The sequence below is a fragment of the Syngnathoides biaculeatus genome, chromosome 4 (genome assembly GCF_019802595.1).
Source record: "Syngnathoides biaculeatus isolate LvHL_M chromosome 4, ASM1980259v1, whole genome shotgun sequence".
Lineage (NCBI taxonomy): Eukaryota > Metazoa > Chordata > Actinopteri > Syngnathiformes > Syngnathidae > Syngnathoides > Syngnathoides biaculeatus.
Genome location: NC_084643.1, coordinates 10,702,741 through 10,729,237, shown reverse-complemented (window position 1 = coordinate 10,729,237; position 26,497 = coordinate 10,702,741). Strand labels below are relative to the sequence as shown.

At 47.5% G+C, this 26,497-nt stretch overlaps 1 protein-coding gene across 2 annotated transcripts; it reads left to right on the top strand.

The window, feature by feature from the left end:
* Nucleotides 1-1,940: 1,940 nt before the first annotated feature.
* Nucleotides 1,941-25,640, top strand: prr16 (proline rich 16). Of its 2 annotated transcripts, XM_061818342.1 has the most exons (4): nt 1,941-2,356; nt 8,839-9,920; nt 10,605-11,000; nt 22,398-25,640. In XM_061818342.1, the coding sequence occupies exons 1-2, from the start codon at nt 2,225-2,227 to the stop codon at nt 9,709-9,711; spliced, it is 1,005 nt and encodes a 334-aa protein (XP_061674326.1). In that variant the 5' UTR covers nt 1,941-2,224; the 3' UTR covers nt 9,712-9,920; nt 10,605-11,000; nt 22,398-25,640. The 2 variants fall into 2 exon arrangements, with proteins under 2 accessions (XP_061674326.1, XP_061674325.1); XM_061818341.1 differs by lacking the exon at nt 10,605-11,000.
* The last annotated feature ends 857 nt before the right edge of the window (nt 25,641-26,497 follow it).

Below are 26,497 nucleotides of genomic sequence, written 5' to 3'. Positions count from 1 at the left end.
TATCTGAAGCTGTGGGTGTGTTCAGGACTGACCAATCACATTCATTCTCATCTTCAGTGGGCATCAGCCCACCTACCACCATTCAAAGTGTCTCTGATTAACCTCAAATAAAAATCAAATGTTCTAGTAGGCTTTTGCTGACGTGTATTTGCTTTCTTTTTAGTGATGACAGTGACTGCTTTGGAACTGTTCAGAATTCCCTCCACCTTGACTAAAGCTCCAATTCCAGCCCCTGAAGGAAAATGTGCGATGTTGTGGTCACGGGCGGCACGGTGGTTGAGTTGGAAAGGTCCCGGGTTCGATCCCGACCATGCCTGTGTGGACTTTGCACCTTCTCCCTGTCGGTGCGTGGTTTTTCTCCAGGTGGGCACTCCGGTTTCCTCCCGCACCCCCAAAAACAGGCAGTATTAATTGGACGCTCTAAATTGCCCCGTCGGTGTGATTGTGAGAGCGGCTGTTTGTCTCTATGTGCCCTGCGACTGACCGGCAACCAGTTCAGGGTGTACCCCACCCGCCTCCTGCCCGTTGACAGCTGGGATAGGCTATGGCGACCCTTGTGAGGATAAGCGGCAACCAAAATGGATGGATGGACGTTGTGGTCACCATTCTACCCTGTACTGTAGGTGCGATTTTCTTTTGGTGGTCAGCAGCTTGCACGAAACGTATTTGGATTTATTGGTCACATTTGAAGTGTTTTTTTTTTTTTCCAAAATGCAGCCGGCCTCGGTTGTTTTCCTTTGCGACATATGGTGATGACAGAATTTCCTCCAGTGTTGCTGTTGACCTCTTCCAGGCTCCCTGACTTCCGGTTTTTCAGTCAATTCTAGAGGACTGTTCAGTTCTTGGTAATGTCGCTAATGTTCTCTATTTTCTCCACTGGTTGATGACAGTCCTGACTGTATTGCATATTTAATTTATTTCTTGATGAACTGTGATGACATTCCTATGGTGTGGAAGCTGCTTGTGCAGTAAGAGGTGACTACAAAAATGTCAGGAAAAGCTCACTAGAACATTCTTCCATCCGTTTTCCATGCGACTTTTCTTGAGATTGTGAGCGCTGGTGCTGCCATCCCAGTTTTCTTCGGTTGAGAGGTGGGGTACACCCTGAACTGGTCGCCTGCCAATTGCAGGGCACGTGTAGCCAAAGACTCATTTAGTGTCTTCATGTAACCTAGCATGCATGTTTTGGGGATGCGGGAGGAAACCAGAGTATCCGAAGAAAAACCACATGGGCTAGCGGAGGACATGCAGACTCCACTCATTTGCGGTCGGTGAGCACCACTTGAAATATCATTTTGAATGTGATGGGTTAACTCTGAACGCAGCCACATCTACCAACCCTCAAAAAGATTAACTTGTGCATGTTATATAATGATTTTTCTTAGTCTCGTGTCGTTCCATCACACAAATATCACATGGGTACGTAGACTAATTATCGATTGATATTTAATGTTTTAGTCACACGTTCCACTTTCGAGCTAAGTGACAACCTAATTGTTGAGCATGTTATCACTTTTATTCAAATGTTAGTGGCGAGGGACACGAAGAAGAAGAGGATGAGGATGAGGATGAAGAGAGAGAGAAAAAGAGAGAGAAAGCATCTTCCCGTGGCGAACGCTCCAGACTCTCGAACGGAGCCGCGATGGTACCGAGCAGGGGTTGCCTGAGAGAAACCGCGGCCGGACTGACGTGAAGCGGCGGCGACCCCTCCCCACCCCCTTCCTCCTCCTCCTCCTCCTCCTCCGGGGACATTTTCCCAATGATAAAATTGTGACAGCGGGGCGTGTTATGACGAAAATTGTCGGCGCTCGTGGAGAATCGGAACGATCGAGGTTGCTTCTGGCGTGCGCGCAACTTCGCCCCCCCCCCCCATTTTTTTTTTTTTTTTTTGCGCTTCATCTTGGAAGTCGACATTCGCGTAGACGCGATGACACGATATTTACACCCCGGAGTGCGCATGCGCGCTGGCGGGCGGCGTTAGCTGGCCGCCTTGGCAGCGACGGCGTCCTGCCCCGGCCGGCGGCCGCGATGATGTCGGCACCTGAGTGGGAGAAAATATAACAACACGGGAAGGCGGGCGGGCATGGGCCACACACACACCACAAAAAAAAAAAAAAAAAAAAAAAAAAAAGAAAGAAAGTGTTCTCGGCTCTGCTCGGCGTGAAGACGGTTGCACTGGCTGACGCGATGGTGGGAACGGGGCGGCCGTAAAGTGTCCACCAGCATGTCCGGGACAGCCGACGGCGCGGACGGAGCAGTCTCCAAAGTGCAAGTGAAGAGGGAGATCAAGACCATCGTGGACAATTTGGAGACCATCCTGGGCGACCTGAAGGATGTGGCCAAGGAGCTGAAAGAGGTAAACCCGCGCACACAACAAATGTTCGAATGTGTTTTGAAACGACGCTAGTAATATGTCGAGCTCCTTATTATGACACAAGCGCCCAAAGCGCCTTCCCCCCCCCCCCCCTTGCTTTGTGGAAGACATGTGGCACAGGAGGTGCTGAAAAGTCCCGTCACTTTGACTCCCTTCCAAGCTTTACGGATTGGGAGCCGACGTTCCCCTCGAATGGTTTTTACATCAGGTTTCATCATCACCCAGGCACAATCCTGGAGCACATGCCGACCCAAGTCCCGGTCTCATCTTCTCTTATTTCAGGCCTCTTGTCAAAAAGATCTGAACTCTCAGAAGAAGCCTCACAGACGTGCAAGCGCAACTTCTTTGGCTTTTATGCCCTGCAACTTTGACTTTGCGCTGTTTTCGGCGCGTCTCCCACTGGGCATCGGGAGAGAAAAATAAGAGCACGAAGGCACCGTAATCAGTCTCTTGTTGTTCTGTGCGCGCGATCTTCTTTCTTTTCAACCTCCCTTTGTTGCTCGCAGGAAATTGTGCCGAGCATCATTTGTTGGGACAGCGCACAAGCTGAAAAGATGCCCCGAGGGGCCGTTGCTATCAATGCCAGCCTCGGCCCGGAATCCATTTGAAATGCGCGTATCTTGATCGACGGGGGTGCTGGAGACGAGCCCGGCTTTGAGGAGGCTCCCCGCACAGATGTTTGGCACGGGCCCGGATGGTGGCTGGCCTGCAGCGGCGGCTGCACGCCGGGATGCCGCACTCGCGTCTTGCACGTGTCCCAACAAATGATCCGTTTTAGGAGCGCGGCGAGAGTTTAGCGCCGTGACTTTTATCTGGCCGGGCCTCGACGTTATCCGCCTTTTTGCCGCTCGCTCCGTTTTCTCCTCTTGTCGGTCAAAACGCGAGACGCAAATTTCCATCACGAGTCTTGAAGATGAAAGGAACGGTGTGGGCCGGGGCTGCACGGCTATTTAAAAATGAATGACGGCGTGTTGTTGTTGCTGTAATTTTCATGAGCGCTTCAAAGCAGAACGAGCCTGAAATCAAAAGTAAGCAATCAATGAGCCTTCTGATTTTGACGGTGATTGCAAAAACCCTTTTTCATGTTGCTGTTGTGTTTAAACTGCACTGGCATGGAATTGGGGTTGGGGGTTGGGGGTTGGGGGGGGGGGTTGTTAAAGTTCATCCAGTATTTTGTGTCCAAAGCGGTTCCGGTTACACAGTATGACACACCAGATGCTGTCATCCTCACGCATCTAAACACAGATACAGTATCTGCTGTTTAAAAGCAGACACAGTTCTCACTTGTCTGTTCTTTGCGTAAGGCAAAAGGCAGATAGATTTGGGGCCTCACTGATATCCCCCCCCCCCGAAAAAAGACTGCATGGCTCATTGGCCACCAAAAGTGAAGTCGCCATCCACCATCTTGATCCTCCCAAAACAACCATGCCGACCTGTGCGGCGTTAATCGACAGTTTCATGGCTGTGACAAAACATTCCACAGCTAAGTTAGAAAGATTTACTTTGGCACTGTTATAGTAAAGGGTTTTTTTTTAATTTTCTGATGAGCTCAATTCACTTGAACAAAGTTTTGTTAAGAGTTGTTGTTCACTGTTCACCGCCTCACCTTTATAGGTTGACGGTTTTTCGCGAAAAAGCGATGTCAATATTTTCCCAAACTTTATCAGTGGATAAGCAAGAAAACACATTTTCTGTGAAATTTTTGATGAATTTCATAGTACAGAACTCTGCAAATTGAATTTGATTTTCAAATGCGAGGAAACAAGTGTAAATTTTCTGAGACGACGAATGAACAATGTGTTTAGCATGTATTTTCCCATTGCGAGTACTTATTTCGAAAAATGTATCAAACTAATTGACTTGAAATGGTATGTTTTTATGACAAAAAAATGAAGAGTTTGTTTTCAAAACGAGACATAGGCATTTTTTTCAGATTTACGAAGCTCTCGCCAAAATTATCCGTTCGGAGCTGGATAATTTTTCCGCGAGTTTCGTAAATCTGAAAAAAAAAAATGCCTATGTCTCGTTTTGAAAACAAACTCAAATGCTTATTTTTTTGCGATGTTATGGTGATAGTGCTTCACAGCATATATTGGGAAAAGTTAACATGTCACAGAAATCGGGCCCTAGGTAGTATGCAAGGTTTCTTGCGAGTCACGGTGTTCTGTCTTTCCTTTGCACTTTGCCTTTTTTTGTCTTACCAAGTCAAATTTAAAAAATCATTCATGTTGCGGGAAGTTAAAAAAAAAAAAAGCGTCAAGGTCACACGAGCAGTTTCAATTCTACATGCCAAAGTGAGAAAACCCCCGTCATAATCCAACCTGTAAACCATGTCCTCCACGTGTTTTGGGAGTACCAAGATGGCTTCAGCCAATCGCCATACCACTCGATGTGTATGCGCTGATTTTTTTCGATCAGCGGTGGGCCTTCTGCTACGGCTCATGTTGTAAGACTACAACACAAAAAACTTGTACTTGATGTTCTCAGAGAACACCGTGGTCCCTTTCGTCCCTCAAAATCATCGCCAGATAACATTAAATACGCTGTCCGGCCATTCCTGCGTCTTCCACAGAAATGCTCTGAGGTCATTTTATTTTTCCCCCAAAAATCAAGATTGAGTTGTTCCCAAAATCTGCTGACAAATAATGCGTCTGCGTTCAAGACGCTACATGATCTGCTGCTTTCTGCTCTGCCTCACTGAACTCGGGAACAAGAAAAAGAAGACGGTGGAACGGAAATGCAGACAAATAACAACGCAGGTCATCAAAATATAAAAGGAGGACTGGTAGATAAAAGGCTTCCTTGCTGGCTTTTACATCGTGTGGCAAGCTCAGCGAGTGGATCGTTGGACTTTGATGTAGCGACTGAAATAAGATTACGCTTCTCTATTCAAGTAGCGGCGTGACTGCCCAAAAATGACACTCGCTAAAGACACCAAGTTTAGTTGGATCGGCTACATCTGTCGCTTCTGGGGGAACATTACTGTACGATTTATTAAAAAAAAAAAAAAAAAAAGGCTTTTTAGGCAATGTTAGCTGCATTAAAAAAAATCGGATCATTAAAAAAGCCAAGAGGGGCGTGGCCTGGCCAATGCTCTGGGCGGTGACACCTGTCACTGGTCACAACTGTTTCACATTCGTACTGTGATTGGACATTAGAACTGTTTTCGTTGCCTTGCGTTAGTGAGTTGCATTCGCTGCCTGTGGGACTCTCCGCTTCTACGCGTGATTTCGAGTAACCCGAGTCACATCGATTCTGTGCCCTTTTCTTTGATCCTGTCCTGTTGAGTGAGTTAGTTTGCTTCAAAGTCATCGAACCCTTGCTGTATGTTTTTTGGATCCTGCCTTGCCTAGTGTTTCTGTTCCTCCGCCTTGCCGGACTGCTACACCGTGTATGACCCAGTTTCTGGAATAAACCACATTGAACATTATGCCTCTGTCTCGAAGTCCTGCATTTGGGTCCGCCCCCTGCGCCGTTGCTTGAACTCAGAAAAGAAGAAATCTGCATTCTGCAGACCAATAAAAGCTAATTCGGGGATCACGTGGTCTACTATATTTAAGCAGGCCACCTAAAAGAAACCAGAACAATCTGCGGAGAACAGTATTTGCGTGGAAAAAATCCAAAGACTCCTTGCTGGACTTGTAATTCTTGTGTGGTTCCTGAAGGACAGCCAGAACTGCAGTTCCCCATCCGGGTTTCAAGGCAGACTGGGCCGACGAGATCCTCTCCAAAGTTCAAGAATCTTGAAAGCGGTGTGGTCGTGGTTATTCTTTGAGTTCTAAACCTCTGAGAGATGATGATGAAGTGGTGACGGTGAGGTTTCCGGAAAGCAGGAGCCGGTCGACGGAGCTACCATGATACTTGTCATGAGCAAGACTTTTGGCCACTGCCAAGAGGGGCGCCTGACAAGTTGGCGTTTTTGTCACTGGCATTGGTCAGCTCAATGTCCTGTGTTATTGAGTTGCATTCACTGACAGTAGGAATCTCCACCGCTGAGAATAGTGTAGTGTTGAGCTATCCTCGTCACACCGTTTCTGTGCCACCAGAGTTTTGTCCTGTCGTAGTTTATGTTTCATAGTCAAGTCCTAGCTCATCTTTCCTAGTTTGTCTCGTAGTGATCAGACCTCGCTTCACGATTTGGTTAGCGTTTTGTGCCTCCGCCTTCTCGGACTGCATACACCGTGTATGGCCCCGTTCCTTGAATAAACAATTCCTGACATCATTCTCGCGTCTCGGAGTCCTGCATTTGAGTCCAGAGGTCTGTGACTGATAATGTAGCCAGGCCGCTTTTTTTTTTTTTTTTTCCTAATATAATACTAATCTATCTTCGAAAATGGGATTGAGGTAGTTCTCTTGTTTCATGAAAAAAGATGTCAGGGGGTGGGGTGGGGTGGGGGGTCAGTAAAATGAATTCCTCAAGCTAGCTTCTCCTGCTCATGAAAAAAATGTCATCGCAATTGACATCCGGGTTGAGGATGCTCTCTGCTCAGATTGCCAGCCGACGCAGACCAATCTTGTGCAATTCCCCTCAAATGTGGGCCGGCTTTCGTCACGTTGAGGTGTAACGCACAACGTGTTTCGCTACGTTAGCTTCCCCAATCTCACAACCGCGATTGTCACGCTCGATTCAGCCCAGGAGACCGCAATTGACTTTAAAGCGACGTGAACGGCTGTACAAAAGCAAAATGTGCGCAAATAGAGTCATATGTCCCAGGACTGCGTTTATTTATCATTTTTTTCTTTCTTTTTTTTTTTTTTTTTTTTAACAAGCTGCATCCCGTGTGAATGATCCCATTGATGCTGGAGCGGCGATAGTAAGCCGTTTCACTGCTTTTGTGTTCAGAGCCACACGTTGCGCTTTGTTGGCTTTTGATTGCCAGGAATTGATGCCTGGTCTAATTCCTTTCCGATACTCGCGTTGTTCGCGGACCACTAGCAAACGTTTATTTATCTGCTTTTCTCCGACAACGCAGAGTCGTCGGCAGAGATACTTCCTCTGTGTTTACCGCACAGTAGGCGGCAAACTCCTTTGTATAATTCACTCTTTGGAAGCCGTTGTGTTCTTGGCCTAATTTCCTCACACATTGGAGTCTCCCACAATGCATCTCTCCAGTTTCCTCTTCCACCTTGGCGCACGACGTACATCACCAAAAATCATCGTCTTGCAGTCATTTTGTGGCACTTGCGGGGCCGATACCTGATGTGATTTCCGACGTCCTCTACAGTTGGAAAAACCGTTTGTCCGGCAGTAATGTCAACATTGCTCTCTCTGAAACGGTGGGTGGGGGGCTGCACAGCAAAAGGGCAGTTTTTGCATTTTATTTTCTTCCATCAAAGAATAAAAATGTTGGTGGATTTGGTGGCTCATTGAAAATGATCTTCAATCCAGATCACTGAATGAATATATAGATATGTACAGAATACAGCAGTCACTGTGAATTGACGGGCGCGTACGTAAGCACAGTGGAGCTCGAAAAATCACGTGCGTAATATTTGTTACGAGTAGAAGTACATAGATATTGAAAGACGTCGCTTATTTTGTGTAGTCTTGACCAATGTTCCCTCTAAGCTGCGCAACTGCGCAATTGCGCACTTGTCGCACACTCAGCGGACATGAAAACTGATCCAGCGCAGTTTAAGTGACACCGCCCCCCCTCGCCCCCCCTCCGCTCTGAAAGGGGTGCACTCACAATTACAAACACAACACACACCCGTAACTTTATATCTGCGGGCATGACTGAGCACACCCGTACATTTTTTTAAATGTGAGTGACTGGAATACAGAATCGTGATGCAACTTTTTGGGTGGGATGTCTGTGCACTTTTATGCAAGTTGATGCTCTATTTTGTGTTTGCGGAGATTTTTATTTTTTTTTTATTTTGATGAAGGATAGGTATTCTTCTAAAGTTAATGTCATTAAATATGTTTCGAAATGCAAATTAAATTTGACCCATTTTTGTCATCTTCTATGATTTCACTGCTTACCAGTTTCAACCAAATTGGATTTTTCTAACCCTAGTTAATAAATCAAACCATCTCCAGATTTTCTCTCGAGTCGTCTGATCAGGTGATGGATTGTTTGCAGATCTTAAAATCGATCCAGATCTGGAATTGCTCCCGAATTCAAGTCTGTGTCCAGCTGCCAATTCCATGCAGGATCTTTTTGACTTTTTACGCTTTTTTTTTTTTTTTTTTTTTTTTTTTTTAGGAACGGGATCGTTGCAGTCCATCAATCAGGTGCGAGTCTGGCAGGCTTATGGCCTCCCCCATAAATTGCTATTTCTTTTTCTCCCCGTGGTGCTTGTGTCGGTGTGATATCTCAATCGATTTGTAATCTCCAGAATCCAAGTGTAGCCGTTTCAAATGTTACACTTTGAGCTTTTCAATGCATTGATTTAGAAGGAGGAAACGCTCATTACCGCCACGATGTCATTTATCACGTGACGCGTCCTGTCTCCGCCAGGTGGTCCACGATATCGACACCTTGACGTGCGACTTGCAGCTGGAGGAGGACGGCCTGACGGACAGCTCCAAGACGGACACGCTCAACTCCAGCTCCAGTTCCACCGCCACCATCACCACCGCGGCGTCCAGCCTGGAGAAGATGAAGCTGCTCGCTGACGACTGCCTCTTTGTACCGCCGGCCCCCGTCGCCCCGATCCTCGCCCTCCCTCCCGCGGTTCTGACCGTCCACAAGAAGGCGCACCCGCCCTTGCCGCCCCCCAGACTTACCTCGGCGAGAGCCGAGGATTACGCCGGCAAGACGACGCCTCAGCCGACATTTGTCCTATCAGGGAATCTATCCAAGGCTAACGGATCCTTACTGAAGAACGGGGGCGTTTTTTCGTTGAAACCGAACCGGGATTTATTCTCCCCGACGTCGTGTTTCATTACCAATGACGGCGGCGGTGTGCCGGAGTCGGGCCTGGTACCCACGCTCCCCAGGCCCATGCCCCTTCTCCGCCACGAAAAGAACAAATGCCCCAAGGCCCCCGGCAGGGAGCCCCGCGAGAGGGAGCGTGTCCGTTTCAGCGAGAAGGTCCAGTACCACGGCTACTGTCCGGACTGCGACCTCCAGTATGACGTGGATGACTCAGAGCTGCGCTTGCAGGCCGAGCTGAACGACATGCGACTCAGCCCCGTGCACTGCTGCGCTCCTTCCTCCCCTCCTCCTCATCCTCGCCAACTAATGCTGGAAAACGGCGGCCTCTCGGTCAGCCACAGTTTTCCACCCAAGGCGAGCGCCCCCCCGCCGCCGCCTTGCGCGCCTCCCCGCTCGGGCGCCCTCAAACCCCAGAAAACCATCCTCCGCAAATCCACCACAACCACGGTTTGACGACCAGCCCCGTGACCCGTCTCATCATACGCAAACCTCGAGTCATTCGTAGTCTTTTCTATTAAGTGAGCGCCTGCTACTCCAGTCCAATTTCGGGGGATTATTCAAACGGCGACGCTGGAAAACGGGAGACGGGGGAGGCGGAATAGAGCACCGAGAGGGCCGCACCGCCGATTCCGAGACGTACGCACACAGATTTAGACCGAGCGGTGAGTGTGTTTGTCACAAGGAGGCACAATGGGGGCAATTGCATGTGTGCGCTAATGCGTGTTTGGCTGCACTCGACTTTATTAGCTTATGCTTGTTCGCGTGGTCCTTGAATTGTGGCTGATTCGTGTGCTTAGCACGTCAGCCTCACTCGCGTTGAAGCTTCCTGGTTTCCAGCCTCAGCTCTGGACTTTTCGTCTGCAATCCAGAATCGGAACCCGTGCGACTGAGCGGCAACCACACCAGTCGGTACTCAAATGTACAGAGTGCTCATTTTAATATTTCATAAGCGAGTGGGTTGACTGTACGGAAACTCTGGGGGTAAATATCTGTCCGAACGGAGGCTTCTGGTACTAACGAGGACCGCTGTTTAATTTATGATTTCGCGGCGCAAACGTGGAAATCTGTTTCCTTTGCGTTTCAGATCTTCTACGACACAAACCAGGAAGTGACTCGAGGAGACTAAATCAGTGGTCTGACTTGGCGACTAACCTTTGCGAGTTTGACTGGAAAATAGTCCTTCGGCAAATCTTGCATCAGATGTTATCAAAAATTCATAGTTGTTTTTGACCTCGCCAAATAACCAGAAAGTTAGACGGCGACGTTTGAAGACCTCGACGTACTTGCGTTGGATATTATGAAAATTCAATCAAATGATTGTAAGATGATGGTTATGTTCACCACAGCTGCCTCTGCAAACTCGTGTCATTGGATGACGTTTGAAATGAATGAACCAATACATGATTTTAAAGATGATTGACGACCGACCTTTCCGATAGCAACCTCAAGCTCCGTCCGCCTAGCCATGTTCCACAAGCTTTCAAAATGGCAAGTGAACATAACATGCTCCAAGTTGATTTTCCATCACGTATTCCAGATAATATTGGGGTATGTTTTTTGCCAAATGCCTCAGACTTGTCCGAGAGAGTTCTACAAAGAGGTCTCAACTATTTCACGCAAGGATATGTACACGAAATTAAGAGTTTGGACGGAGCAGGACGTTCCAGTGACGCTCAACAAACTTCCTATATTGAAATCCAACTGGATAAAATAGTGGAATCGTACTGCGCATGTAAAGCAGGGTGAGTACTTTTTACTTGGAAAGATATCCAGTAATGTCATTGGAGTCTTCATAAGTGAGTGACTTGGCTCGTAATGGAACCCAGTGCTCAGTCTCAAAAGTCCGACGTGATACAAATAGGCAAATCGACGTTTCTCTTGCATGACGTGGCGCATTTACGGATCACTAACCCCATACTCTTCGCCATAAAAAAATGACACTTCATTCAGCAGGTCAGTGATACGCTGACAAAGTGAAACTTGTTCTCCTGCACAAACTCAGAGCAGATACTTCTCCCTCACTTACCTTCGAACATACAGCCTTGTGTTTGTGGATATTGTCCGCATTTAACTGTACATGCGCTCTTCCGTGAGCCTTAACCCATCGTAGACACTTGGTCAACGGTGTTTTCGGCTTTGGAAAATGAATCAAGCGGGCCCCTCGTAAGCTAGCAGGATGTCTTTCGTTCCCCGAGAGCAACTGAGGTCCATTTTCTTCGTAACATGAACTTTTCCAAGCGCCCGCTACTGACAAGCGGCGTTGCTTGTGGGACAACATGGCGGCAGGGGCGTGTCAAGCCAGCGGTTAAGACAATGCGGCTATCTGATTGGCTATTATTGTAAGAGCGATTGACCGGTCAGAAAGGTACATTGAGCCTACGGAGCTCTGACAAGTAACGTGTACTGTACTGACTAATTTGACCTTGGACCGACCTCTACAAACCATGACACAGCAAATACGGTTTTGAACCAGATTAGTTGAAAATTGAGTCCCAGCAATACGGGCCCATCCTATCTCCATAACCGTGCTTGGATAGATCTGTTATCTAAAATCTGTTGTTTTCAATCACGATCCGGTCAAGTTTGAGGATGTCGCTATCAAATTGTGCTCAGTAAAGCTCTGTTCAAAGAAAGAAAAAAACAACTTTGCCCGCATGTGACTTTCTAAACGGAGTGTGTGCATATGTGCACGCACATGCGGCGCGTGTCCAGCGGGCCGAGTTGGGGAGACAGCATCCCCCGGAGTTAGCTGAGAATAGTAGCACCTTCCTTGCGGTGATGCCCTTAATTAGCTGCATTAGTCTACAGCAGATAAGGCAAAGTGCCTCACGCGACCTTTGCGCTGACACGCGGCCTCGACTCCGCTACGTCCGGCGTGCGAACCAGGAACGGGACAAAGAATAAATTCAAGTGAAATCACGACCGAGCCCGAAATGTGGGGCAAACGCTGTGTCTTTTAGGAGCGGCAGTGCGTTACATAAACAATTTTCATGTTAATCTTCACCCACATCTGCTGTCTTGTTTGTCCATCTGCCAGCGTGATTATGCAAAAAGAAAAAGAAAAAATGCTTGAAATTGAATTGAATGAAAAGATGCAACGTGGCCCGAGTAAATTGTTCCGTACACATCCAGGAATTTGACCTGCTGCTTGATGTTGTTATAGTTCCCCGCCACATTTGTCTATTAATAGAGGTGGATATTATTCACTAGCACTCTTGCATTCTTATGCAGCAGTGAAAACCAAAATATCTGAAACAAATGTTGAAGCGCTCTGGTGAATGCATTGTAGCGGAATGGAACACTTATTCACATATTTTCACAATTAGTTGCTCGGGGGCCTTTATTTACTCAACTACAGATGGGGCACGGTGGCTACTCGGGGAGGCTTCATTTTGGAACATTTCGGGAGTCATACTAGACACGTGGTTACTGGTCTGCAACAGTTTATTTCAGGTGAATAAATTCCCAAAAGGTATTTATAATGCTAAGTTGGCTCATTTGACAATAATGCGTGTTAAAAAAAAACAACTGTCTGTCGCAGAGGTTTACGGAGGTTAAGTGTGGCCGCAATCGCTTCCACGTACGTTCCATGGAGACAACTCCGTCCTTTTTTTTTGTGTGTTTTTTTTAATGCGAGTTTGTGTAAAACCAGGGGTCATTTATTTCAATATTGGTATTTGTATTTCATACTAGCTGAAAAGACCGATGGATTCCGGCAAAGGTTAACGTGTGGCCGAACACGCTTCTGCGTTCACGAGCAGTCAAAACCGTCACTATGTGGCATTTATTCCTGATTGAGAACAGATCCAGCAACAAAGTATTTGTATGCGTCCAGACTTTGCTACGCTTTCAAACATTTCCGTGTAAATCTCGACGACTTACTCACCAGATCCACGTGTAGATCCAGTTGTCCAAGAGAGGCGGAAGCCAATTAACAGTCCATTTTTTTATCGGCGAAAACATCGATTTCGGCATTCCCCCGTGCCGAGAATATCTCATTTTTCCACGTACCGTCATTTATTTTCATTTGTAAATGCCTGACGGTATCGGGCAAGACTCTGGGCGACATATTTCAAGACATATTTCCGTGTCGTCTCCAACCGACTTAGCATTGAGCAATGCTTAGCTTGACCGGCAATATGGCGACGTGAACAAAAGTCACGTGATATTATGACGTAGGTGCACGAGCTCTATATTCCATGTTAGCTTTCTTGACTCTAAATTGTCCGTAAATGTTAGGGAGTCGCCCGCTGCCCCTAAGTGCAAAGAAAAGGAAAAAAATCAATCAGATATGACTCCCATGAGCGTGAACGTGGACGCACACAACATTGTGGACCGATCACGTCAGTTTAGTCGAACGTTACATGTCATCACATAACGTCATCTTTAATAGCATGCGGGGAAGTCGTCAGAGTCCACACTTGAATTTCATGTAGTTCGGCGCTGCTGTTTTGGTTCCCACCCGAGACCGAACCAGCCCAGTGAGTTCACTACCGTAATGTTGCGAGCGTACTAAATTGTGTGACCTACAGTATATGTTAGTTACCAAAAATACACAATTATCTTGTAAAACTACATCAGATGAAAACAATTTGATTATGACATCTGGAACAGCTAAACCGGAGAGAGGGAACGAGGCATAGAAAAGGTGAAGTCCATCCATCCATTTTCTTTGCCGCTTATCCTCACGAGGATCAGAGAAGTGCCGCAGCCAATCACAGCTGTCAACGGGCAAGAGGGGGGGGTCCACCCTGAACTAGCCAATCGCAGGGCTCGTCGAGACAAACAGCCGCACCTAGGGGCAGTTTAGATTTTTTTTTTTTTTTAAATCTGGCACAGACGGGTCGTCACCCAGCGCGAGTCGGGTCTCCCATCTGCAGACAGGTGTTTCCACATGTGCGGGTGTGGATCTTCCAACCTCGAGAAAGAGATTGCTCAAGGTCGAGGCGGTGGCCAAATTGGACAGGTGCAGGACTTCAAAGACGCATCAAGCTTATGTTTTTTTTTCCCCCTGCGAGGATGGAAAATGTCCAATGGCGCCATCTGCTCCGAGCTGGCAGCACACGACGGCCTCCTCCGGTGTCGAGGTCTGCTCAGAAATGGCCTTTTGTCGCACATTTGCAGTCGGATCTCGTTTAAACACGGCAGCTTGGCGCACTTTGTCCGAGCGCAAAGTCCGGAGTTGACTCGCAAGTTGTTGTCATTTCAAAACGGATTTGAAAAGAAATCGTTCACAACCGTGAGTAACAATTTGAACAATTGTTGATCGTCATACGCGTTGAAAGAGACGTTAACCGTCCATCCATCAATTTTCTGTGCCGCTCGTCTCGGTAGAGTCGGCGTTGAAACGCAAGCCTGTTCTAGCTACCGGTTGTCCATCCATCCATTTTCTTTGCCGCTTATCCTCACGAGTGCTGGAGCCTATCCCAGCTGTCGACGGCCAGGAGGCGGAGTCCGCCCTGAAGCGCTTGCCAGCCAATCGCAGGGCACAATCACACCTAGGGGCAATTTAGAGAGTCCGATTATTAATGTTGCATGTTTTTGGGATGTGGGGGGAAACCCACGCAGGCACGGAGCGATCATGCAAACTCCACACGGGCAGGGCCGGGATTGAACCCAAGTCCTCAGAATTGTGAGGCCGACGCTTCACCAGCTGCTCCACCGTGCCGCCTCGCTACCAGTTAACGTCGACGTAATCAAACCAAAATAAAGCAAGTCACAATTTGGAAATGAAATGAAATGCCTGCCGGACAAATAAGAGCGAGGGAACAGGAACCAGATGGTTGGAATGTCTCCACGCTTCTACTGTACATACACGTTGGCATCTGCTCCGTAAGATGAATATTTGTATGCATGAGGAGTGTTTTGTTTGGTTGTAAAACGAAGAAGGCACGCGCACTTGGCACCGCAGTTGCTGTTTTTCATTTGATTGTTTCCTATTTATGGCCTAGAAGGGTTCTTAATATCCGCACCGGAGTAGGCGAGTCATAGACGACGACGCGTTACGATGCATACAAATCATATTATGATGAAGGTGATGATGATGATTGTCACAGAACAGATTCTGCGGGTCTTAAAAGTGTCAAAATGCGCTTAAGCAGCTGGCAGCGAATGACTTCGTAACCCCAACGAGGACAAGCCCGACGGGGAAAAAGACGGACAGATATCTTCTGCAATATCATCACGTTTTATTTCCACTGGCAAGGCAGCGTGCGATAAGTATCCGGGGGTCGAACGCGCTGAGTGTTTATTTGTTGAGACGTGCCGTGTCCCTTTTTGAGCGGCGCCCGCTCGCCGATGAATCCAAATCCGGCGCGTGACATCGGCGGCCTTTCGGGCCGACATCTGGATTATGCACGCGCGGGAATCGAGCCAAAGGGAGGCCAGACCGCAGGAAGTCTCGTTTAAAGGAGAGAGCCGATGGCCCTCGTCCATTCGAACAATTCCTCGCTGTTTACCTCGTACCATTTCGCTCGAATGAGTCTCAAACTTGAGGCGTGTTCTACACGATGGAGCGCGGCCGCTTTCATCGACGGGCACGGCGCACGAGCACTTTGGCTGCTAGCTCGCTTGCTCATGAACTTGTCGGTGGAGGGAGGAAATTGACGCTGTTCGTTTTGCCGTCGCATCTCCAAACTCGGGAAAGGAGAAAAAAAATGGCGAGGATGTGTGTGTGTGTGTGTGTGCTCTGTGCACTGATAAGTCCTCCGCATGAACGTGGAAATTTTATTTTTAAGGTGGTTCAGCTGGAAAGCGTTGGCCTCTCGGGTTCAATCCCGGACCCCCTTATGAGGAGTTTACGTGCTCTCTGCGTGCCTGCGTGGGTTTTCTCCGGGTGGGCACTCCGGTTTCCTCCCACGTCCCCAAAACATGCAACATTAATTGGACACTCAAAATTGCCCCGAGGTGTGATTGTGAGTGCAGCCGTTTGTCTCCCTCTGTGTGCCCTGCGATTGCCTGGCGACCAGTTCAGGGTGTACCCCACCCGCCCCCTGCCCGTTAACAGCTGGGATAGGCTCAAGCACTCCTGTGACCCTTGTGAGGACGAGTGGCTAAGAAAATGTATGGGTATCTATTATAGGGCGGCACGGTGGCGCAGCTGTTCAGCGTTGGCCTCACAGTTCTGAGGACCCGGGTTCAATCCCGGCCCCGCCTTGTTGCGGTTTGCATGTTCTCCCCGTGCCTGTGTTGGTTTTCTCTGGGTGAGTTTCCTCCCATGCAACATTCGTTGGATGTACAAATTTCCCCGTCGGTGTGATTCTGAGTGCGGCTGTTTGTCTCCAAGTGCCCTGCGACTGGCTGGTAACCCCGCCTCCTGCCCCTTGACAGTTGGATAGGCTCCAGCACTCCCTGCGACCCTCGTGAGGATAAGCGGCGAAGAAGATGGATGGATAGATATCTATTGTACAGGCATCCATTTTCTTCGACACTTATCCTCACCAGGGTTGCAGGGAGTGCTGGAGCCTATCCCAACTAACCCTAACCCAACGGGCAGGAGGCGGGGTACACCCTGAACTGGTCGCCAGCCAATCGCAGGGCACACGGAGAGAGACAACAGCCGCACTCACAATCACACCGACGGGCAATTTAGAGTGTCCGGTTATTAATGTTGCACGTTTTTGGGATGTGGGAGGAAACCCACGCAGGCACGCAGAGAACATGCAAACTCCTCAGAGGCGGTTCCGGGATTGAACCCGTGACCTCCGAACAGTGAGGCCAACGCTTTACCAGCAGATCCACCGTGCTGCCTTTATTATTATCGTATATTTGAATATTTTCCACAGCTGCGACACTCATGAGGATGGATAGGAATCATTTTATTTTGCTGTCCAGAGGCACAACAACATCAGCTCCCAGTTTCTTCAAACAGACCTAAAAGTACAACATTGCCACGTTTCCAATTGGTTTGAAGTGTCGGCATGATCGATCCTGATCAACTCTGCCCAGCAACAAGTCATCAATATATGACACAAACAGGAAAAATCCACATTGGCACATCTGCTAGACTAAAGTTAAAATGTACTCCTTTTTTTTTATTTTTATTTTTTTTTTAATAACAAATCGTTAATCATGTTTGTACATGAGCGTCAGACCCCAAGAGAGTCCACCGAAGTGGATTTTCTTCTCGTGGAGTATCTGTCAAATCTTATCTGCGTCGACCACAATTTTCGGCGAGCAAGCAGGGTCGGCGGGCGCAAGGTTCAACCGTTCAGTTCTATGAAACTTTAATTAAAGCCTTTCATCCGAGTCTGATCCCGATCAGGCGTTTTGGCAGCGGTGTCAAATTAACGCTGGAAATCCCATTTAACACGATCGTATCTCGCCGAATGTCTGCGTTGTGTTGTGTCATCTAAAGCGTGAAGATTTTTAACATGCTTAACCTTTGGAGGAAAAAATGCGAGAGACCCCACATACGACCAAAGAGAACGCCACAAATGTTCGCAAAATCGTTTTTGCGTCTCGTACAGTAGCAATGTGACCAATGGCCACCGTCTTTGTGAAATTTTCCTAAAAGGAACAACAAACACGAAACGATGACTTCAAATGCCTCTCAAATGTTAGCTCATGTGCATGGCCTATTCTACAGCCGACACTGCCCTTCTCCCAATAGTCACATTTACGCTAATTAAGTACTGAAACCGTCGGAAAAATGATGATAATTTTGATGCGACCATGTTTGGGAATTTGGTGGATTATTTGTTCTTTTTTTTAACCCGACTTGTCAGCAAATTGGAGAAGCGATTCGCTCAGTAACAGACAAAATGAGATGGTCGAGGAGATCTGTTGAGAAAAATCTTTTCCTCTAATTTGAAGGCATTTTTTCCGACAGATTTTATCTCAGCGACGGAGCTCGTGCACCTACGTCATAAAGTCACATGACTGGCCATATTGCCGGTCTAGCAAAGCATTCTTCGAGGCTAAGTTGGTCGGAGGGGACAGCAAAATATGTCTTATAGCACGACGCCCGGAGTCTTGTCCGATACCGTTAAACATTGAGAAGGTGATAATAAACGAAGGTATGTGGAAAAATTAGATAAACTCAGCATAGAGGACCCGTATTTAATGCCTAAATCGATGTTTTCGCCGATAAGAAAGTGAACTGTTAACCCGTCTTGGACAACTGGATCTACACGTGGATCTGGTGAGTAAGTCGTCGAGATTCAGACGGCAGAGTTTGAAAGCGTAGAAAAGTCTGGACGCATACGCATACTTGGTCGCTGGATCTGTTCTCAATCAAGAATAAATCCCACATCGTGATGGAACCACTCAGATTTTTTCAATACAAATATTGATATTTGAATAAATGACCCCTGGTTTTACACAAACTCACATAAAAAGAGGACAGGGAGACGGCTCCTCCGTACACGGAAGCGTATCGCTGCCACACATAAACCTCTCTGCGACAGATGTTTATTATTTTTTTTTTTTTCAATCTGCATTGTTCTGAAATGAGTCAATTTGGCATGATAGATGCTAGTTGATAATATTGAGATTAAGAATAATTCCTACCGGAAATGAAGCGATCGCTACGCAGTCGTGCGTATTTTGTTGGGCACCATCCATCAGGAAATCCATCGATCTTTTCTGGTCTTTTCCAGAGAATGTCTCTCTCGTCTGTCGTGACAACCAACAGCACAACAGGTCTCGGGCATTGTGAATATTCTGCTCCGGTTCGATATCTCCCACAGTGTCGAGCAGCTCTGTTTGAGCGGCGATAACAACACGTGACTCACTCCAGGCAAAGAAAGGAAAACTTTATGTATCGGCTCCCAGCTTAGAGATGGGTGGGTGGGTGGGGGGTGTATCGTAACCGGCTCCGTCGTGAGTCAGGACTGACTCAGGCGTCTTGACCGACTCCCTACAGCAGCTCACCACTGTTCTCCTGAGCCCGTCTTGATGATATACGACTTCCACTCACCACCAATTCCACCCCCGCCCCCGCTAGTTGGCGCTGCATCCATACAGTACATCGGGCACCGCGGGCAGCCTTTCAAACGCCGTCTTCCATCAAACGGGCCCTTGGCGCTTGTTTGTCTCGCCCGTCCTCCACGCGATAGCTTTCAAATACAAACGGAGCGGCTCGCTCATTACCCTTCCGCTGATAAATGGCACGGCGGCGCCGCCGCTCGTCTTTTCGCTTTGGCGACGGAACGAAGCGCTGAAGTGTAAAAGCTAATTGGGCAAATGATTACACCTGCTGCTTCCATAATTAACTCGAACATTGTGCAGCCAACGCTGTCCTCCCGGCGAAGCGACCGCCGGAGAGGAAATTGCTCGATTGATTGAGAGTGGACAAAAACTAAGACCGGTGCGATTCCCGAACAATGTTTTCTTGTGTCGTGTTACCCTAATTCTGTGCCATGAGAAATAATCCCCCAAAATATGTACAGATTTGATGTCTTCATGAAATCCAAAATCACTTCTTTTCCTGCTTTCACAAAGGGAGTGAGATAAGAGCCTTGACATCCTGGTCCAAATCAACCTCTGTCTGTTGTTGACCGCGAGGACAATGCCTGCAGCACAAATGGCAGATTTGGTTGTTTCGTAACAACGTCGTACAGGTTGAACAGAAAACCATTGTGGGCGTCACCGTTTTCCAAGTGGAGTGGAGAGAGAAAAACAAAAAAAAAATCACTCTTAGCAAGTCGTACACCGCAGGGTAATCCATCATTTATTTGAGCCGCTTAGCCTCACAAGGGTCGGAGGAGTGCCGGAGCCTATCCTGGCTATCTCCAGGTAGGAGGCAGACCCATATGCAGGACTCCCAGGCATAGACATAATGTTCAGTGGGTTTTATTCTTAACTAAAGAGATGCACAATTACACAGTCCAAGAAAACAGGATCCCCAAAAAAAAACGAGAAACAGGGTTCGATGACTTTGAAGCCAAGTAGCGGAGAAATGGCGGTGAAGCATACTCACAAACACAAAGCAAGAAACTGGCAAATGCCGGTGACAAAACTCCAAGTTAAATACTTGGTCTGATCGCAGTGCCTCATTGTGACCGGCGACAGGTGTCAGAGATGACAGCGCCCAGAACAGCGACCCGGCCACGCCCCGCCTGGTTGTGGCCAAGCCTTGCTCATGACACCTATCCCGGCTATCTCCAGGCAGGAGGCGGGGTACGCCTTGAACTGGTTGCCAAACCAATCGCTCAGGATATTCTTTGGAAGATGTCTGACAATGAAGCTTTTGCTGGGGAGAATCAGGCCCAGACGAAACCCGCTTGTTGATATTTGTGTACCCGCAAAGAGCTTTGATCTGAATTGGCGAAGGATCTTGCCACGAAGAAGACCGGTTGAGAATTAGCGAGCTCAATGAAGCACATTTATCGGACCTTTCGGCTTGGACTCCCTTCGAGATCAATACGACATCCCTGTAAAATGAACACCAGCTTCAGAGTTTAACGTTTGATTTGTCAGCAGCCTCTTAAAAACGTCAAACTGCGGCTGTCGCTCCCCGATGTCTCTTTTTCTATTTGCCTTTGGTTTTGGAACCTGGCAAGGGCGGATCGCACCTTAAAAGTGTGCAATCCACCTCAATAAATGTGTCAAGAGTGAGCTGCGCGCACACGCTTGCCCAGTAAATATCAATTAGCCGCCGTGTCTCCGACGCTCGTTTTTTGTCACACTTTAGTGGCGTGATTGAAAAAGACGGAGTTGGAAGGGAATCGGCAAAGCAAAATAATTGAGTCCTCGTGTGCCTCCAAGTTTGCAGAAATGATGGAGAAAATTCATTAAACTTTCAAAGTGGGGATTTGGCTCACTTGACTGATACTTGTCCTGAACGTGACGCAAGAAAATCAGTAAATCCTTCCCAGCGTACGCGGACACGTACCCACAAATACTGGGTTTTCGTCATGGACTATTGCTTTACAGATGCCTTGTGTGTCATTCTGTGTTGCAATAAAGAGATCAAGCCCTTTTAAATCCATTTTCTTTGCCGCTCATCCTCACAAGGGTCGCGGGGAGTGCTGGAGCCTATACCAGCTGTCAAGGGGCAAGAGGCGGGGTACACCCTGAACTGGTCGCTAGCCAATCGGAGGGCACATCCAGACAAACAGCCGTACCTAGGGGCAATTTAGAGTGTCCAATTAGAGTTGCAGGTTTTTGGGATGTGGGCGGAAACCGGATTGCCCGGAGAAAAGCCGGGAGAACATGCAAAGTCCACACAGGGTGGGCTTGGATTGAACCCGGGTCCTCAGAACTGTGCTGTGCGGCCAGCGCTTTTACCAGCTGAGCCATTGTGCCGCCTGCCGTTTGGAATAATTGAGCTAATTCGAGTAAGTAGACCCAGCTTCTCAGAAGCGATGTCTGCTCTTCAGATCCTGTGCTGCGAGTCACGTTGCACTACGCTGGATCACTCACAAAAGACCGTGTAAAGTGAACTTGAACAAAAGTTGGAAGATGATTGCTGAAATCATGTCCAAAGACTGGGAACTACGTTGTCCTGAATCGTGAAGCCATATCGTTAAACTGCTTAACTTCTCCGTTTTCCAAACTGACTAAAACGGTGCCACGCGATACACCTGGACTCCGACATGAGTTTCCTCTCTCCAACTACGTAAGAACTTCGGCACCTTCGTTGGCATCAGTGGCTAACCGTCAGAAATGCATCGTGCGCTTAGCTAGCCTGCGCCCAAAACACGGATCTTCCCTTCGGGCAGTTCGCCGGCGTGGCTGCTCTGTTGGCTCTCACGCAGAGAAAGGCTGAACAATGCGGAATGGCAATTTTTATGTGGTCGTGGGTGTACAAGAGAAACACCCTCCTCGGGATGTACACAAAGACAAACGATTCAAATAGACTTGACGTGGAGATTTCAGGATTTTTACAGGCTCGTGGCATCTGCTGGGCGACGGTTGCGGACGTTACCTCTTCAGCGTTCCCAGACATGATCTTGCGTTCCGAGAAGCGACGCAACAAGATGAGAAAAGAGGCCAAAGGGGGGCCACAGATTGTACAGTCAAGAAGGCTTTTTTTTAATGAAGTCCTCCAGCCGGCGCGCCGCTATGCATGTGCGCGCCTCGCTTATACTTTCATTTCCCCCGGTGCGAATAGTTGTCGTCGAGAGCGCTCAGTCAAGGGCCCCTCGTCCGTGTTCCCTCTAATGTTTTTTTTGCTCTCTTTCATTACCTTGCAGGTCCTTCTGAGACCCTTCAGCTAGACCTGCGAAGGACGCCGGACGGGGGAGGCGGGGCATCCATCTTATTTTCGACGGATAAACGCAGCCTTTGGATTCCGAGCACCTGAAATTAAAAAAAAAAAAAGAAAGAACTTCGATGCAGGCACGGTGAAATGAGGACTGAGGTGGGGGTTGTGCAGACAAAATCTGTTGTAGTCCTCACAAAGTCGTGACGTTTTATTGCATTTGGACAGCTGCTACAGAAAAGAATCCGATTTTGAATGAGACAAACGTCACGAGTTATTTGTAACAAACGCAATCACACAAATGCCAAATTTGCCCTCAATTCTCATCATCGACAAGTCAGTCGTGATATTTGACTGCTGATTGAACTAATTGCACTTCATCCAAGTAAGAAACTGACTCAAGGTGCCTTCGCTTCCATCCATTCGTATTCACAGAAGTGACGTTAGTCAGTGAACCTGACGAGGAAATGGATTGGATGGAAACGTAACGACATAACAAACAAGAACCTTTTTTTAAATTTGGAATGGTAACGAAAAGAGTTCAAAGGCCGAACCTGTTCGGTGACTGGTGGATCGACAATGAACGACATCTTTGTCAAAGCAAGAACAGGGTTAATCTTGGATTGTAACTTTGTGGCTTAAGAGCGCCAAGGTAGGTGAAGTCATGCTTTCGAACAAAAACGTCATTGATTTTGAATGACTGCAAAATACAAATCGGTTCAGGTTCCTTGTGACCGATCCAACGCTAACAATGTTTAAGTGAATTTTGCGTGGTCCAGGAAAGAAACTTATTGAATTTGGTACTCGTCCTTGTTGGGCTGGCTCAATTCTCAACCAGCCTTGTCCCAAACTTTTCACACTAAAGCAAGAATAGTCTGCCGGATCGGTGCGACTTTGTGGAGACTACGCAGTGACGTGGGCCTCAGTTTCTTGGTTGACACGACGCTTCATAATAGTCAACAGGAGGACATTTTAGATCTGGAAATTGGCCTTAAAGAAGTACAAGTGTGTGTTTGTGCTTGTTTTGAGCTGTGGGCCTATTCCCTGCTTGACTGAAGCCAGGTAAAAATGATGTCCTGTCCGTTTGCACCATTTGTCCCAGACAATGTGTTCAGCAGCCAGCTCACTGTTATGGACACTGATTTTGGAGCAAGTATTAATTGGCATCAAATGTTCCTTTCTAGACAAATCTTCATGAGTACGTTTGATACACATTATCTCTAGATTTCAGGCCTTTTTTTTTTTTTTTAAACAGAGACTTTTAACATTTGAATAGAGGATATTTTTGATATGGTGTCTGACGACTGAGAAGTGTCGATAACGAAGCGCTATCGCCGAGAGACACTTCACAGACGGAGCCGCGTTGGGCGAACCAGCGCAAAGAATATCAATTGTGCGCGGAGAGAACGCATTGTGCTGCCACTGAAAGCGAGCGCTCACGTTTTCCTTCATCCTGTCTTTTTCTAAGCAATTTTTTCCCCCCTCGGCGCCGTCTTTTACTCACACTGCCGGCTTGATAACAGATGGTACAATGTCATTCGTTTCAGTGCAGTGGAACCTCTCACGTCCTGGAGGTCACACAATTTGGAATTTGACTGACAACCTCAAGTTGCAGTCGTGTTGTTCAGTGCTGAAGGTGCCTGGGTGTTCAGCGTACTGGCCCAATAAGCGAGGTAACGACCCTTAGTCGTGTTCCTGCAAAGGTTCCTCGTTCCTAGTAGAGTACCTGCTGTTGAAATGTGTCAGTTGTTGTTGCGAGAAACGTGCCTCTAAAGTCACAAGTCTCAATCCTGAGAGACGTCAACGTATCGTACATTATCTCAACTCTGCAAGGACCAGGGCGTGTGGTTTGCTTATTCTGTGAGAATGGATTTGTGTAGACTCTGTCATCCACGTCACGGTAATGTGGAAAGGTCGAAGAATTGAGTCAAGTGGACTCTTGAATGTTGACGAGGTTCCACGAGCAAACTCAACAATGTTGTTTCTGCGCCGCATTGTGTCGCAAAACGCACTCCAACAACTTTTACATTGGAGAGAGACCAAGCAGCCTTTACACAAACTCGCGGCGCAACATCGGCGAGCAGCTTCTTCAGGCCCAGAGTCGGCATTTCTTTCGCATCTCAAGAGATTTCTTTGAGGAGGACGATGTCCAAGTTCAGCGTAGGGAGGAAAAGAAATTTATGTCAAACAAACATTTTCGATGGCATCAGCAATCATCTCCTTACAACAATTTCCTGACATCTGTGAATATTCACAGGAAGAGTGACGGTTCACAAGATGGCCGGTGAAGGACCAGTTGGTCTACAACACCAAGGGAGCAAACGCACGGGGGGACACAAATAGAAAGATTCCACAGTTAAAAGTTTAGAAATGGATCAAGGTCAAACAGATGCAGGACAAAAGAAGACTTCTCAGTTCAACCTTTGCGGACTCGCCTAAAAGAACCGTCCCACAGACTCCAGGCGGATCGTGTCCCTCACTGTGTCTCAGTGCAGCAAGTCTCAAATGAAGTACTCCGGATTCTTCTTTTCCGACAATTATTCCAAAAGACGCAAAGTACGATATACACTGGAGATGTCGTGAAATCAGCGAACTTCAATTCAAATTCACGTTAATATCTTTTTAGATTCGTGACAGCTAAAAACGTTCCAGAATGTGTGCTGCTAGCCACCCTGTTAGGCCTTCAGTAAAAGCTAAAGAGGACATATTTGGCGGTTTTGAGACATGCTGAAAGTGACCTACTGTATACCCAAGCCCATACCCACGTTGCCGACTTTCGTTACCAGGACCACCTGGCCCCAGAAGAACCTTGGCCACAGCCCCGCCTACTGGAAAAGCGAGCGGCGATTAGCGAGTCGATTAAAAAAAAAAAAAAAAAAAAGGAGGTCGAAGTTCATTGCGCGTAGATTCAGCGCCAAACTCGAATCGGATCGCGCTCGTCCTCAGAGGTTCCACTGAATTGGAGGTCCGTCAAGCTTTGCTACAAAAATCCGTTTCTCAGTCCATCCTAGCAATGGACATTAAATATACAAAAAGGTTGTTCGTATGAAAAGTCATTTGGAATGAGTCAAGGTGAGGCTGCTGTAAATTTCACTCAATAAAAGTTTCATTTACCCAGTTTTTCTTCCCACACGTGAGTTTGTCTAGATTCAAAGAAATCTGTGATCAATTTCTACTGTTCGTCTTTGTCAATGGATGGAAACGAGATTATGAGAATTAAACCCTTTGCACTCGATATTGGCCGTGTGTTCGTTGTGCCTCTTTGTTTGTCATCCACCGCGCTGTCGCATCCCTCAGAGTTAAAAGAAGACAAAAAAATGACGTTAATGAAAGCGTCAGGCCGGGCATCACGCTGAATGAATCAAAGCGGAAATGAAAATGGCATCGGCAGCCGCATCCCGTAATTGCAGATTAGTGCGACGAGGCCGTTGGGGTTGCCCCGTGGCGCGATAGGCCATCGGCTCACTCTGAGAGATGGAACAAATGCGCGGTGGGCGACCGGCGTCGCGCCGTCGTAAAAAGCTGAAGGTCACGCTTGCGGGAATCAAGAAGGGGAGAACGTCGCCTACCGTGATTTCCGGCCTCCGGAGCGCACCCAGTACATGCGTAAAGGAAATACCATTTGGTACATTCATAAGACGCACCTGTGTAAAAGCCGCAAGTGCCCACATTGAGACACGAGATATTTACAAAGAAAGACGCTACACTGAAAGAGTTTCCAAAGTGTTAATACCTTAGCTTAGCTTAACATAGCAAAAACACGGTAGCGCGAACTGGGCCGGTTAAAAAAAAAACCATACCTAAATCACTGAGACGCGGCAATAACACCCCAGCAACAAGCTAGCGCTGTGCTGACGAGGCTGGTTTAAAAAAAAAAAAAAAAAAAACATACCGGTAAAAGTCACTTCCTCAGCACATATATTACACCGGTCTCAGTCTTATCTTTTCCGCTCGAGTGCCCCCTTGCGGCCGTTAGAAAAAAAAAAATGCACAAATTAGCCGCATCACCGCGTAAGCCGCAGGGTTGAAAGCGTGTGTAAAAAGTTGCGGCTTCTCGGCCGGAAATTACGACAGTTCGAATTCCTCAATCTT